General features: G+C 42.7%; 1 protein-coding gene across 1 annotated transcript in view; it reads left to right on the top strand.

The window, feature by feature from the left end:
- The first annotated feature begins 362 nt into the window (after positions 1 to 362).
- Positions 363 to 12805, top strand: part of C4H13orf42 (chromosome 4 C13orf42 homolog) — a 28159-nt gene continuing 15716 nt past the window's right edge. The window contains exon 1 of the mRNA XM_066380734.1: positions 363 to 779. Within this exon, the coding sequence (XP_066236831.1) occupies positions 363 to 779 (417 nt within the window). The remainder of the gene's footprint in view (positions 780 to 12805) is intronic.

The following is a 12805-nucleotide window of genomic DNA, read 5'->3' as shown; positions in this document are numbered from 1 at the left end:
AAAAAGCATTGTCACGCTTTCCCTATCCAGCCGGGGACTCAATTGGAGCAGCACGGAGGGTATTTGCCTCGAGGTGCTGAGAGCCAGCCAGGGCGCCTGCTGCTAAGTTCCCAGGATACTCACTACCTCCAGGCCTCAGCTGATTTATGGCATCTTGGTTCCTGGGGGTGATTATCTCCCCCATGAGAGATGGCCAGGTTGTCTACCTGACTGAGCCCACCCTCGCTCCTGGGATTCCGGAGATCGGGGGCCTCCCGGGAGGCAGATGGCGGGAGGCCCGCACGCTGGCTTCTCCACCCCCAGCTAGATCAAGTGGCTCAGCCGGACAGCTGGAAGGCACCCACGGAGAGAAACCGAGCACCATGTTCAGAAAGCTCCACTCCCTCTTCAACGCCAGCCCGCAGAGGAAGGCGGAGGTGGCCGAGAGCGCCTACTACGACGCAGCAGGACCCCCAGTGCGGCTGATCCGCAGCAGCTCCATGTACGTGGTTGGGGACCACGGGGAGAAATTCAGCGAGTCCCTAAAGAAATACAAAAGCACCAGCAGCATGGACACCAGCCTGTACTACCTGCAGCAGGAGGGCGACCGGGCGTGGATGTACTCACGCACCCAGGACTGTCTGCAGTACCTGCAGGAGCTGCTGGCTCTGAGGAAGAAATACCTGAGCAGCCTCAACGACCTGAAGCCCAAGCGCGCCCAGGCCTTCTCGTCCACCTCGTCCAAATCCTCCAAGGGAGGAAAGAAGGCCCCTGGCCAGCCCGCATCCAAAGGAATAAAGGTAAGTGCCGCTGAGAAGTGCAGTTGAGATGAGAGGTCTTCCAATGCCTGTGAAACCTGCCTCATCCATGCACAGCTCAGCGAATGTGCACACTCAGAGCAATGGCGCCGCTGTCCGCGGAAATTGCCCATCGCCATCTCCCAGCCTGGGAGGGGTGGCTGGGTCCCTGTTGGTTTTGCACGTGGAGGCAAGGGGAAGGCGCAGTTCCTGGTGGCCCAGGCAGAGCCGCCCGGGGCAGGGTGTGGGCTGCGGTGCCAGGCAGCACTGCGCTGCGTGGAGCACCTGTCACTTACCGCCCATTCCACGGATGAGATCGTGCTTGGATGGTGTTCGGTGACAGCAAACCCTATCTCAGCAAACCATTGCTGTTATTTACATGGTTGCAATCACATCTAAAAATCCCAGCGAAGAGTGAAATATTCATACGAACAAGATGTTTCCAAATATCTATCTGCTTAGCCCCATGTGAACCAAATAACCGGAGGTTTCCCTCCCTCGGGACCCCGGCCCAGGTGTTTTGGGGACCTGTGCAGAGCCACAGAGAGGGTCTGTGTCTCCATGTGCACTGGGGACCTGTGCAGAGCCACAGAGAGGGTCTGTGTCTCCATGTGCACTGGAGCCTTCAAGCCCAGACAAACCGACTGACCAGGAAATGGGTGAAAGAAATAACTCGCATTTGTCTGGTCGTTTTTACCCACCACAGTGTTTGTATACGGTTCCTTTAGTTGAGCATTTCAATGACACTGGAAGAGAAGAGGGTCGTGGCACCCTCTGTGCCTCGGAAGAGCAAGCTGAGGCCCAGAGACCTGACTCCGACAGGGCCTCCAGCTCACTCAGTTCCTCATGTCTGTATTTTCTCATATATCTTTTTAATGCCTGAAGTTGGAGGCTGTTTTGTTTTCTATTTCCATTCACCGTTTTCCAGATGATGGGACTCTAAGGCCTGTCTCTCCCACATCCTGAACGTGTCCCTAGAGTGTCCCGCAGGCCATGTAAGCCCCATTAACGTTGAATGACTGATTGGCCCACTATCAAATCTCCAGGGCTTGGCCTCCTCCAACTGGTTTCAACTGTCTGCATTTTATCTCAAGTGGGGGCAGTTTAAATAATCAATTTCTTTCCCACAGTACATTAAGTCAGGGTCCATACAAAGGCCTTATTTTTAGGTCCTGGTACTGGGCCTGCGCCAGCTAGTTGTAGATTTGTGGGCCAGTCACTGCTCTTTCGGGGCCACTTCCAATGACAGAGGGGTTGCAGTGGCTTCTGGACTCCCTTCCAGCTTGAGTATCCTGGGGTTCTAGGCTATGGTTAGAGCCCCTGTAAGCACTACCTTTTCCAGCAAAAAGGAGTCCTCTCTGTAGCACCAAGCTCCCTTCCTCCCTTCCTAGTTCGGCTATCTGAAGACAGAGAGAGGGTTAGAGGCAGACTGACCAGCTCCGGCAGAGTAGGAATGGTGGGAAGGAGGCTCACAGGCCCAGGGCAGTGTATGGACCTCCTCTGGAGATGCCTCTTACCATGGTGTCATCAGAAAAGAGGTTGAAAAGGGCTTCGAAGTCAGTCAGAATGAGGTCTGAAATTTAATTCAATACTTACAAACAAAAGCTGTGTGCCTTTGTCAAATCTCTCTGGGCTTTTATTTCTGTAGTATATGAGTGGAAATATATAATTGGGCATTTGAAACCTGTGTAAGCATGTTAACCAGTGTCACCCCAATAAATTCAATATAAAAAATCTACCTTATGAGAAGGAAGCAAAGCCCTGCCTGTGATAGGACCTGGAGCACACCAGGTCGTCCAGTGTTCACTGACTGAACTGGGACGTGCAGCCTGCAGCCTTCAGACAGCGGCTCTCCGTCATCGCTGCTGAAGAGAGGGCTGTACACGGGCATACCTGAGAAACACTGGGGCAGGCTCCGTGTCCTTGCAAGGCCAGGCTGGCGCAGTGCTTTGTGCCTGCCTGGCTCTCTGAGTACCGCAGGGACAGGGGACCAGGAGAGCTCCTTCCTTCTGCATTGATAGAAAATGATGTTCAAGGTTTGGGGCGCACACATTTTTTTTTCTTGACCCCCTGCTATGTGCCCAATTGTGTCTCCCCCAAATCATATGGTTATGTAACACCTGCTACCTCAGAAGGTGACTTTATTTGGAGAAAGGGTGATTACAGATGTTATTAGTTAGGGTGATTGCAAATGACTAGGATGGGCCCCTATACCAACATCACTGGTGTCATAAGAAGGGAAAGTTGGGACCCATGCATGCACAAGCCACGGAACTATCAGAAGCTGGGAGAGGGGGCTGGGACAGCCTTCCTTAGCACTACCAACAAGAGCCTGCCCCTGCTGACACCCTGATCTCAGACTCCTGGCCTCCAGAACTATGAGAGAAGAAATTTCTGTTGGTCTAAGCTGCCCAGTTTGTGGTACTCTGTAATAGCAGCCCTAGGCAATGAATACACTTCTCTATAGAATCAGCCTTTTTTTCTTCTCAAATGTTAGTCTAAACACATCTCTAACTCCATTGTGGTTGTGAACATGTCCCTCTCCCTTGGTGGATTGCAGTGAGCTTGGTGCGCTTGATGGAGCTGAAACTGTCTTTGTCATTTTCCTAGCCCCCTCGATCCTACAGAGCCTAGTGGTGATACTTATTTGGCACTTATGGATGCTTCACAGACTTAAAAGTCTGTTGTTTTCATGCAAGCTCTCCCTCCCTCCTCACAAATATTAGCCACGGAACCTAAGTTCTCCTCTCTCTCTCTTATTTTGGGGGAATGATAGTGGCTTTTAAACTGTTTTGTTTAAAACTATCAGTAAGAAATAGATTTTAGATGTTTACCCAAACAAATGTTTCACAAAATAGATTTATTCCTATTCTCTGTTTGGTATTCTGATGTTTATTTTTAAATGTTGGTCATGACACACTAAATTAATTTTACAAGCCACCACTGGGTCAGACCCATAGTTTCTCACAGCTCCCAGGAAGGCATTTTAATAGGTTCCACTGAAATGATAGTGTGCATCTAAGACATGATGCACCAGGGTACCAAATGGTCTGTTATCTTAGCCCTCCAGAGATGCTGAGAGCCTGGAAGGGCACCTCCATGGACCGATGGAAGGAGGAATTGAGGTGAGCCTGGGCTAGGTGTTGGAGCACCTCAGGGTCCCCCCATGGAGAGTCCTGGCCAGGCCTGTGACAATCTGTTCTTCTATCAGCATTATAGGTAATTACAAAAAATGAATGAAAAACATTTTTTGCAACATTTTAAAATCAAAACAAACAAAAATTTCCTATATGTGGAATTGCGTATCACTGTTGGGCATAAGCTGTGATTTGGGACCCATTTAGATTGACCAAATGATTCAGTTGGTTTGGATGAGACTCAGTTGGCTTGGATGACAAATGTTAGAATTTTCAGCACAGTGCAAAATTCACGTGGCGGAAGCATGGTGTATTTGAAATGGTCCTGTCCTGGAACATAGAGTTTCAGAACATACAGGGCAAGGCCATCCGACCCTCCTTCCCTGGGCACCTGGCTCGTTTCTGCCATCACAAAGGGACAGAGGAGACTCCTTTACACCAACCTCCCCTGTTTCTGTGTGAAGCCCAGGCACAACTAGGAACAATCAGCATTTATTCCTGACTTCTAATCATCCTCCAAGCCCAATGGGTTGGGTATCAGCCCCACATTTCAGACGGAAAAACTGGGGCTCAGAGACAAGAAGTGATTTAGGTAAGGCTGTGCAGCTGATGGAGAGAGGACCAGGCTCTATTGTGCCAGAACTCACACTTCTGTTAATATATTGATGGTGCCTTTCAATTGCAAAACATAGTTTGAGCTTGTGTAGTATATCAGATGCAGGAGCATACACATCAGGATGAGGTGAGGCGATTGCCTCGTCCTGCAAATGTGGGCCTGGGAGAGGCATCCCGCCCCACACGGACTCTGTGCTCAGGTGCAGCTCCCACACGGGTTGCGTGGCCTGGGCTGTCTCTGTCCAGGAGAAACCTGGACCAGAAGTGTGGCGAGAAGTATGCTTCAGGCTCTCTCCTCTCCACAGTTCATCAGTTAAAATTCCCTCTATCTTGACACCTTCTCTTCACATGGCTAACTCTTATTCCCCGTTTACTCTTGGTCTCCTTAGCATTGAAATGTTGAGTTTGTACAACCTATCTTTGCACTCATGGAAACAGCTGGGGAAGCAGCGTGAGCACGGCTGCACTGGGAGCTTGGTAATGGATAGATAGTGTGTCTCCAAATGATCCCCACAGAAATACTTTCATACTTCCCAATTCATTCTACACAGTATCAGAGTGAGTCACACATCAGCAGAATAAAGTAGCAACGGAGGTTGGAAAATCAGGAGAAAAAAAAATCAACAGAAAACCAAAAGACTATGCAGATCATGCAGCCAATTTAGCTGCTATATGTGAGCTTCATATTTGGCTCTGTACTTCCTGGAAGCTACAATAAAAAGGGAGCTGGACTCGTTTCAAAATTCTACCTATCTGAGAGGAAGATATAACCATTGCTTAAGGAAAGCGTTATTTTCCTCAGCTTTAAATTTCAAAATTTCTCATATGAAAGAATACAGGGAACCAAATGTAATGTGACTGGTAATTCTCTCAGTGACATTTCAGTAACATTTAATCAATACATATATCATTAGCTCATTCTTCATCTACCAACACATTTATTGAGCATATGTGTTAGGGATTATTCTAGATGCTGGTAAGCAAGTCGAAGTCCCTGTCCTCATGGGTGATCACTCTTGTGGGAGCGCTAGGTAATGCACCAACACACAGATTTCTGATGGCATTGTCTGAGAGCCCCGGCTGTGACAACCAAGGGCACAGCATTGCACCGGGTCTTAGTGAGGACCTAGGGAAGGATGTGTACTTCTGCTGCTGCCTCTGGGTCCAGCGGAGAATTCACATGCTTGTGGCACGGATGGACCACATAGCCTTCCCAGATCTTTGTCAAAATCCTCTGACTATGTAGCTTATCCTATGAAAGAAAAAGGCCTGTAAAAAGTAAAAAGTTGTCCTATTGTTTCCTGCAATTTCCCTCCCTCATCCCAGCATTTCAGAAAGACACGACTGGAACCAGACTGGCCTTGGCCCCTCACCCTCTTGTTCTCATGGTAATTTCTTCTGGCTGCTGGGAGGGACTGTGGGCTGCCTCACTTTCCACTTCTCACTCCTCCCTGTGGGCATCGCTCCTCTCAGCTAGTCTGTCTTTTCTTTTTTACATAGCAGCTTTAATTTACATGCCACGGAACTTACCCTTTAAAATATATGACGAGTGGTTTCTAGTATTTTCAGAGCTCTGCAACCATCGCCACTATCTGATTCCAGATGTTTTCATCACTCATTTTAGCATAGTTTGTGTGTGTGTATGTTAAAATAATAAACATAATATAAAATTGACCATTTTAAAAATAGCACTTCATAGCTCCTTAAATGAGCACTTTTCAGTGTCTCTAGATTATGGGCAACAAAGTTCATCACAGTTAATGAATTCTTAAGAAATTAAGTGCTTTTCTTTGAATGATTTTATATAAATTTCTTTTCAAGAACAATGTATACCTTTTCAGATTGTTGTCAGACAATAACCAGAGGTCACCACACTAGACTTTCATGAACTTTTCCAGATTATCATTTATATAAGCCCATAATAATTCATCCTAAAGACTATTAAACCTTAATATATTTTTGAGACTTTATGTATGTATATATAGTTAGAATTTTATGTAATATATTTATAGTACACTAGAAAATAGGTTCCTTAAGAGGTCATGGAAGCTCTAAAACTACTTCATTTAGAAATTAGGAGAATGCTTTCATAAAAGATTTGACAATTTTTAGCTTTTTTAAAATATAAAGTAGTCTTTTAAGTAAAATACTTAAACTTTATTTTTGTATTCACCATTCAAATAATTTCAAAGTGTACAGTAGCATTAAGTACATACACAATAGTATAGCTAACCACTATCTATTTCCAGAACTTTTTTTTATCACCCCAAACAGAAAGTCTGTATCCATTAAACAGTATCTCTATACCTCCCCCCCCCCCGACCCCTGGTGACCTCTATTCTGTTTTCTGTATCTATGAACTTGCCTATTCTAGGAGCCTCATATAAATGGAGTCATACTGTATTTGTCCTTCTGTGATTGGCCTTTTTTCACTTAGCATAATATTCTCAAGGTTCTTTTTTTTTTTTTTTTTAAATAAATTTTTATTAATGGTAATGGGATGACATTAATAAATCAGGGTACATATATTCAAAGAAAACATGTCTAGGTTATTTTGTCATTAAATTATGTTGCATACCCCTCGCCCAAAGTCAGATTGTCCTTCGCCACCCTCTATCTAGTTCTCTGTGCCCCTCCCCCTCCCCCTAACTCTCCCCCTGTCCTCCCTCCCCCCACCCCTGGTAACCACCACACTCTTGTCCATGTCTCTTAGTCTCATTTTTATGTTCCACCAATGTATGGAATCATGTAGTTCTTGTTTTTTTCTGATTTACTTATTTCACTCCTTATAATGTTATCAAGATCCCACCATTTTGCTGTAAATGATCTGATGTCATCGTTTCTTATGGCTGAGTAGTATTCCATAGTGTATATGTGCCACATCTTCTTTATCCAGTCTTCTATTGAAGGGCTTTTTGGTTGTTTCCATGTCTTGGCCACTATGAACAGTGCTGCAATGAACATGGGGCTACATGTGTCTTCACGTATCAATGTTTCTGAGGTTTTGGGGTATATACCCAGTAGAGGGATTGCTGGGTCATAAGGTAGTTCTATTTGCAGTTTTTTGAGGAACCACCATACTTTCCTCCATAATGGTTGTACTACTTTACAGTCCCACCAACAGTGAATGAGGGTTCCTTTTTCTCCACAGCCTCTCCAACATTTGCTATTACCCGTCTTGTTGATCATAGCTAATCTAACAGGGGTGAGGTGGTATCTCATTGTAGTTTTGATTTGCATTTCCCTAATAACTAATGAAGCTGAGCATTTTTTCATATATCTGTTGGCCATTTGTATCTCTTCCTGGGAGAAGTGTCTATTCATGTCTTCTTCCCATTTTTTTATTGGATTGTTTGTTTGTTTGTTGTTGAGTTTTATGAGTTCTTTGTAAATTTTGGTTATTAGGCCCTTATCTGAGCTGTTGTTTGAAAATATCATTTCCCATTTAGTTGGCTGTCTGTTTATTTTTATATCAGTTTCTCTTGCTGAGCAAAAACTTTTTATTCTGATGTAGTCCCATTCATTTATCTTTGCCTTCACTTCTCTTGCCATTGGAGTCAAGTTCATAAAATGTTCTTTAAAACCCAGGTCCATGAGTTTAGTACCTATGTCTTCTTCTATGTACTTTATTGTTTCAGGTCTTATATTTAGGTCTTTGATCCATTTTGAATTAATTTTAGTACACGGGGACAGGCTGTAGTCGAGTTTCATTCTTTTGCATGTGGCTTTCCAGTTTTCCCAACACCATTTGTTGAAGAGGCTTTCTTTTCTCCATTGTGTGTTGTTGGCCCCTTTATCAAAGATTATTTGACCATATATATGTGGTTTTATTTCTGGGCTTTCTATTCTGTTCCATTGGTCTGAGTGTCTATTTTTCTGCCAATACCATGCTGTTTTGATTATTGTGGCCCTATAATATAGTTTAAAGTCAGGTATTGTAATGCCCCCAGCTTCATTCTTTTTCCTTAGGATTGTTTTGGCTATTCGGGGTTTTTTATAGTTCCATATAAATCTGATGATTTTTTGTTCCATTTCTTTAAAAAATCTCATAGGAATTTTGATGGGAATTGCATTAAATTTGTATATTGCTTTGGGTAATATGGCCATTTTGATTATATTTATTCTTCCTATCCAAGAACAAGGAATATTTTTCCATCTCATTGTATCTTTTTCGATTTCCCTTAACAATGCTTTGTAATTTTCATTATATAGGTCCTTTACATTCTTTGTTATGTTTATTCCTAGGTATTTTATTTTTTTTGTTGCAATCGTGAAGGGGATTATTTTTTTGAGTTCGTTTTCTAATATTTCATTGTTGGCATAGAGAAAGGCTATGGACTTCTGTATGTTAATTTTGTATCCTGCGACCTTACTGTATTGGTTTATTGTTTCTAATAATCTTTTTGTGGAGTCCTTCGGGTTTTCGATGTATAGGATCATATCATCAGCAAAAAGTGATACCTTTACTTCTTCTTTTCCAATATGGATGCTTTTTATTTCTTTGTCTTGTCTGATTGCTCTGGCCAGAACTTCTAGCACTACGTTAAATAAGAGTGGAGAGAGTGGACAACCCTGTCTTGTTCCTGATTTAAGGGGGAAAGCCTTCAGTTTAGTGCCATTTAATATGATGTTAGCTGATGGTTTATCATATATGGCCTTTATCATGTTGAGATATTTTCCTTCTATACCCATTTTGTTGAGAGTCTTAAACATAAAATTGTGTTGTATTTTATCAAAAGCCTTTTCTGCATCTATTGATAAGATCATGTGGTTTTTGTTCTTTGTTTTGTTGATATGGTGTATTACGTTAACCGTTTTGCGTATGTTGAACCATCCTTGAGATTCTGGGATGAATCCCACTTGATCATGATGTATTATTTTTTTAATATGTTGTTGTATTCGGTTTGCCAGTATTTTGTTTAGAATTTTAGCATCTGTATTCATTAGAGATATTGGTCTGTAGTTTTCTTTCTTTGTGCCATCCTTGCCAGGTTTTGGTATGAGGGTTATGTTGGCCTCATAAAATGTGTTCGGAAGTATTGCTTCTTCTTCAATCTTTTGGAAGACTTTGAGTTATTCTCAAGGTTCAACCATGTTATAGCGTGTGTCAGAATGCCCTTTCTTGGCATGGCTGATAGGTTTGGGTATTAGAGGGACATGAAAAGGAAGTGTTTTAGATTATGCTCTGACTTGGACCAAATGCTCATTGGCATCTGGGGTCCTTACTGAGGTCCTCATACTTTATTTAAGCCCAGGTGACTGGAAAACAGTCAACATTCTACTATGAGAACAGGCTACACAAGGCAAGAGCCTCAGGGAGCCAGGACGGGCCCAAGGAGGCAGTTGGGTTGGCTGCAGTGCTCCCTGGACAATTGCCCGGATGGTTTGGCCTGGACACTTTTTGAGGCCGGGGTTACCCATCATGTACCACACCAGAAGAAACTTCATTAATTCTCTTGTGAGTCCTCTGGTTCTGGGCAGCTTAGATTCCTGATTTGTCTGCCTGGATGAACTAATTTCAAAATGTTATCCCTTTCCTTGCACTACCCTCCCATCCGACCCCCTGACTCAACTAAAAAAAAATTCACCTACCACAAGAATGATTTTAGAAGAACCAATGGGATTCTGGAGAATACCTGCCAAAAATGATTGATTTGTATTGAAAGTAGTTTTATCTTGACAATAGTCAGCTTTCAGAATCAATTTTCTATAGAGGCCACTTAATCCTGTTTCAGGAAATAAGACCATGTCAACAGCCAATAGAAGATCATTCTCCTCTATGACAGGAGAGTCTGAATTCAATTCATCTGAAATGAGTCCAAATTATCTCTCTATAAATTGCACATGGGCAAGGAAGTAGGTTCTGGATCTGTTTTACACAGCTGAGAAATATTTTTCCAGATTCATTGGGAGACTTTCTGCAAACACATTTGATATTAAAATGCAGGCGTTCTGGGAGCATCAGTCATAGGGTGGCGGCGGGGGTCTCTATCACGTGGCCTGTATCTGGTTTGCAGAGCTGAAAGGCAGTAAAAATTCAATATGAGCTGCAAAGAATATTCCATTATGCTTGGCAGAGCTCTCTACAAGATGACAGACAGTATAATAATGATTGATAACAGAGCATATAATTCCTGTAGCCCCTCTCAGGCTGCTAAATGGGTAATTATATTTTCCAATCTATCTTTCCGGCACACGCTGTTTGCAATGCTTCCTCCTCACTTTTTTCTCTCCATCATGTTCTGGTCACCTGGTTAACTTCTTACCTTTCTCAGGAGGAAGAGAAAGCCTTCCCCAGGAAGCCATTTCTCACATTCACAATCTAATCCAGTGGGTTTCCCTCCTCCAGCGTCCGACCGCTGTCTCAGCACTCAGCACCCAGAAACTCCTACTCCGCACAGAGAGCTGTCACTGTCTGTTCATTTGTCATTTCTGCTACTGATATCGAGTCTTATTTATTTTTTCATCACCAACCTCTAGCAAGGCTCCAGGCACATAGTAGATGTTCAATAAACCAATAATCTGAGAAACTCCAACTGTAATTGAAGAAAGAAACTTAAAAAGTGTGATGTACAGAGGTTTCCAAACTTTTTACACAGGGGGCCAGTTCACTGTCCCTCAGACCGTTGGAGGGCCGCCACATACAGTGCTCCTCTCACTGACCACCAATGAAAGAGGTGCCCCTTCTGGGAGTGCGGCGGGGGGGCCGGACAAATGGCCTCAGGGGGCCACATGTGGCCCGTGGGCCGTAGTTTGGGGACTCCTGATAGAAAAATAATAGGTCTATGGTTTTTAGTGAGTGAAAAATTACTTTTTGTCTTTAATGGAGTAGAATACAGTTTGAGTATATTCATGTGGAGTCAGATCCTAATAATTAAAACATCCAGTGTAAATTGGATCAGAGCTCACCATCAAAAGGACACTTTTTTAGGTAAACATAATTTTTCTGATGATAAAGTTGTATTTCCTCATTAGGTGAAATTTGCAGAATATAGAAAAGTATACAGAGAAAGTAAAAATAATTTAGAACTCTGTAGAGATAACCACTATAAATGTATAAAATATATTTAAGTGAATAATTTGATAAGCTTTGGCATATGACACAGCCCTGAAACCAGCACCGCTATCAGGATAATGAACACTTCCTAACCCCTAAAGCTTCCTTCCTTCCCCTTATAATCCTGCTTTCCCTCCCTCAACCTCCACCCCGTCCCCAGGCAACTGAACCTACCTGTGTCACTAGAGATGACTTTGCATTTTCTAGACTTTCATGTAAGAGGAATCCTAAGTTATGTGCTCTTTCTTGTTTCTGGCCTTTTCACTCAGCACTGCTATTCTGAGATTCATCCATCCTGTCGCATGTATCAGTAGTTCATTCCTTTTGCTTCTCCACTCACTAGTTGATGGACGTTCAGGTTTCCAGTTTGGGGCTATTCCAAATAAGCTGCCAAGAAAATGTGTGTAAAATTTTTGTATTTTCATTCTTTTAAAAGAGAAATGGCTGGGTCATATGGCATGTGTGTGTTTAACTTTTTAAGGAACTGCCAGACTGTTTTTCAAATTGGTTGTACCATTTTACACAGCTAAGGCAGTGTATGAGAATTCCAATCGCTTCACATCTGATATTGGTCTGGTATGATCAGCTGCTTTAACTTTAGCCATTCCAGTGGGTATGTTAGTGGCATTTCCTTAATAACTAATGATGCCGAGCAGCTTGTCAGGTGCTTATTTGTTATCCATGTATCTTTTGAACAGACACTTAACTCAAAAATGTATATTCTCTTTCAATCACTATTTCCTGTATTTTTGCATATATGTATATTAGGGTTGCCAGATAAAATAAAGATGATCATTTAAAATTGAATTTCAGACAGATTTTTTTTTTACTGTAAAAATGTCCATGCAATATTTCAGTATATATTTATACTAAAAATGTATTCATCGTTTATGTGAAATTGAAATTTAATTGTCATTTGATATTTTTATTTGCTAAATTTGGCAACCCTAATGTATGTATATGTATAAATTGACTACGTTTGGTTCATGCCATATACTAGGTTTCCCCATATATAAGACGCACCCCTTTTCAAAAAATCTGGGGTCTAAAAACTGGGTGCGTCTTATACAGTGCTTGTAGTTTTTTTTACTTGCATTTCCCGCTTTTTTGTGCTTGTTTTTGCATTCATTGTTGTAGTTTTTTTACTTGCATTTCCTGCTTTTTCGGACTTGTTGTCTTTGCATTCATTGTTTTGCACTTGTTACCTATATATTACTGTA

Source organism: Saccopteryx leptura, chromosome 4 (genome assembly GCF_036850995.1).
Source record: "Saccopteryx leptura isolate mSacLep1 chromosome 4, mSacLep1_pri_phased_curated, whole genome shotgun sequence".
NCBI lineage: Eukaryota > Metazoa > Chordata > Mammalia > Chiroptera > Emballonuridae > Saccopteryx > Saccopteryx leptura.
Note: the sequence above shows the minus strand (reverse complement) of the source record. Positions and strands in the feature narration are given on the sequence as shown.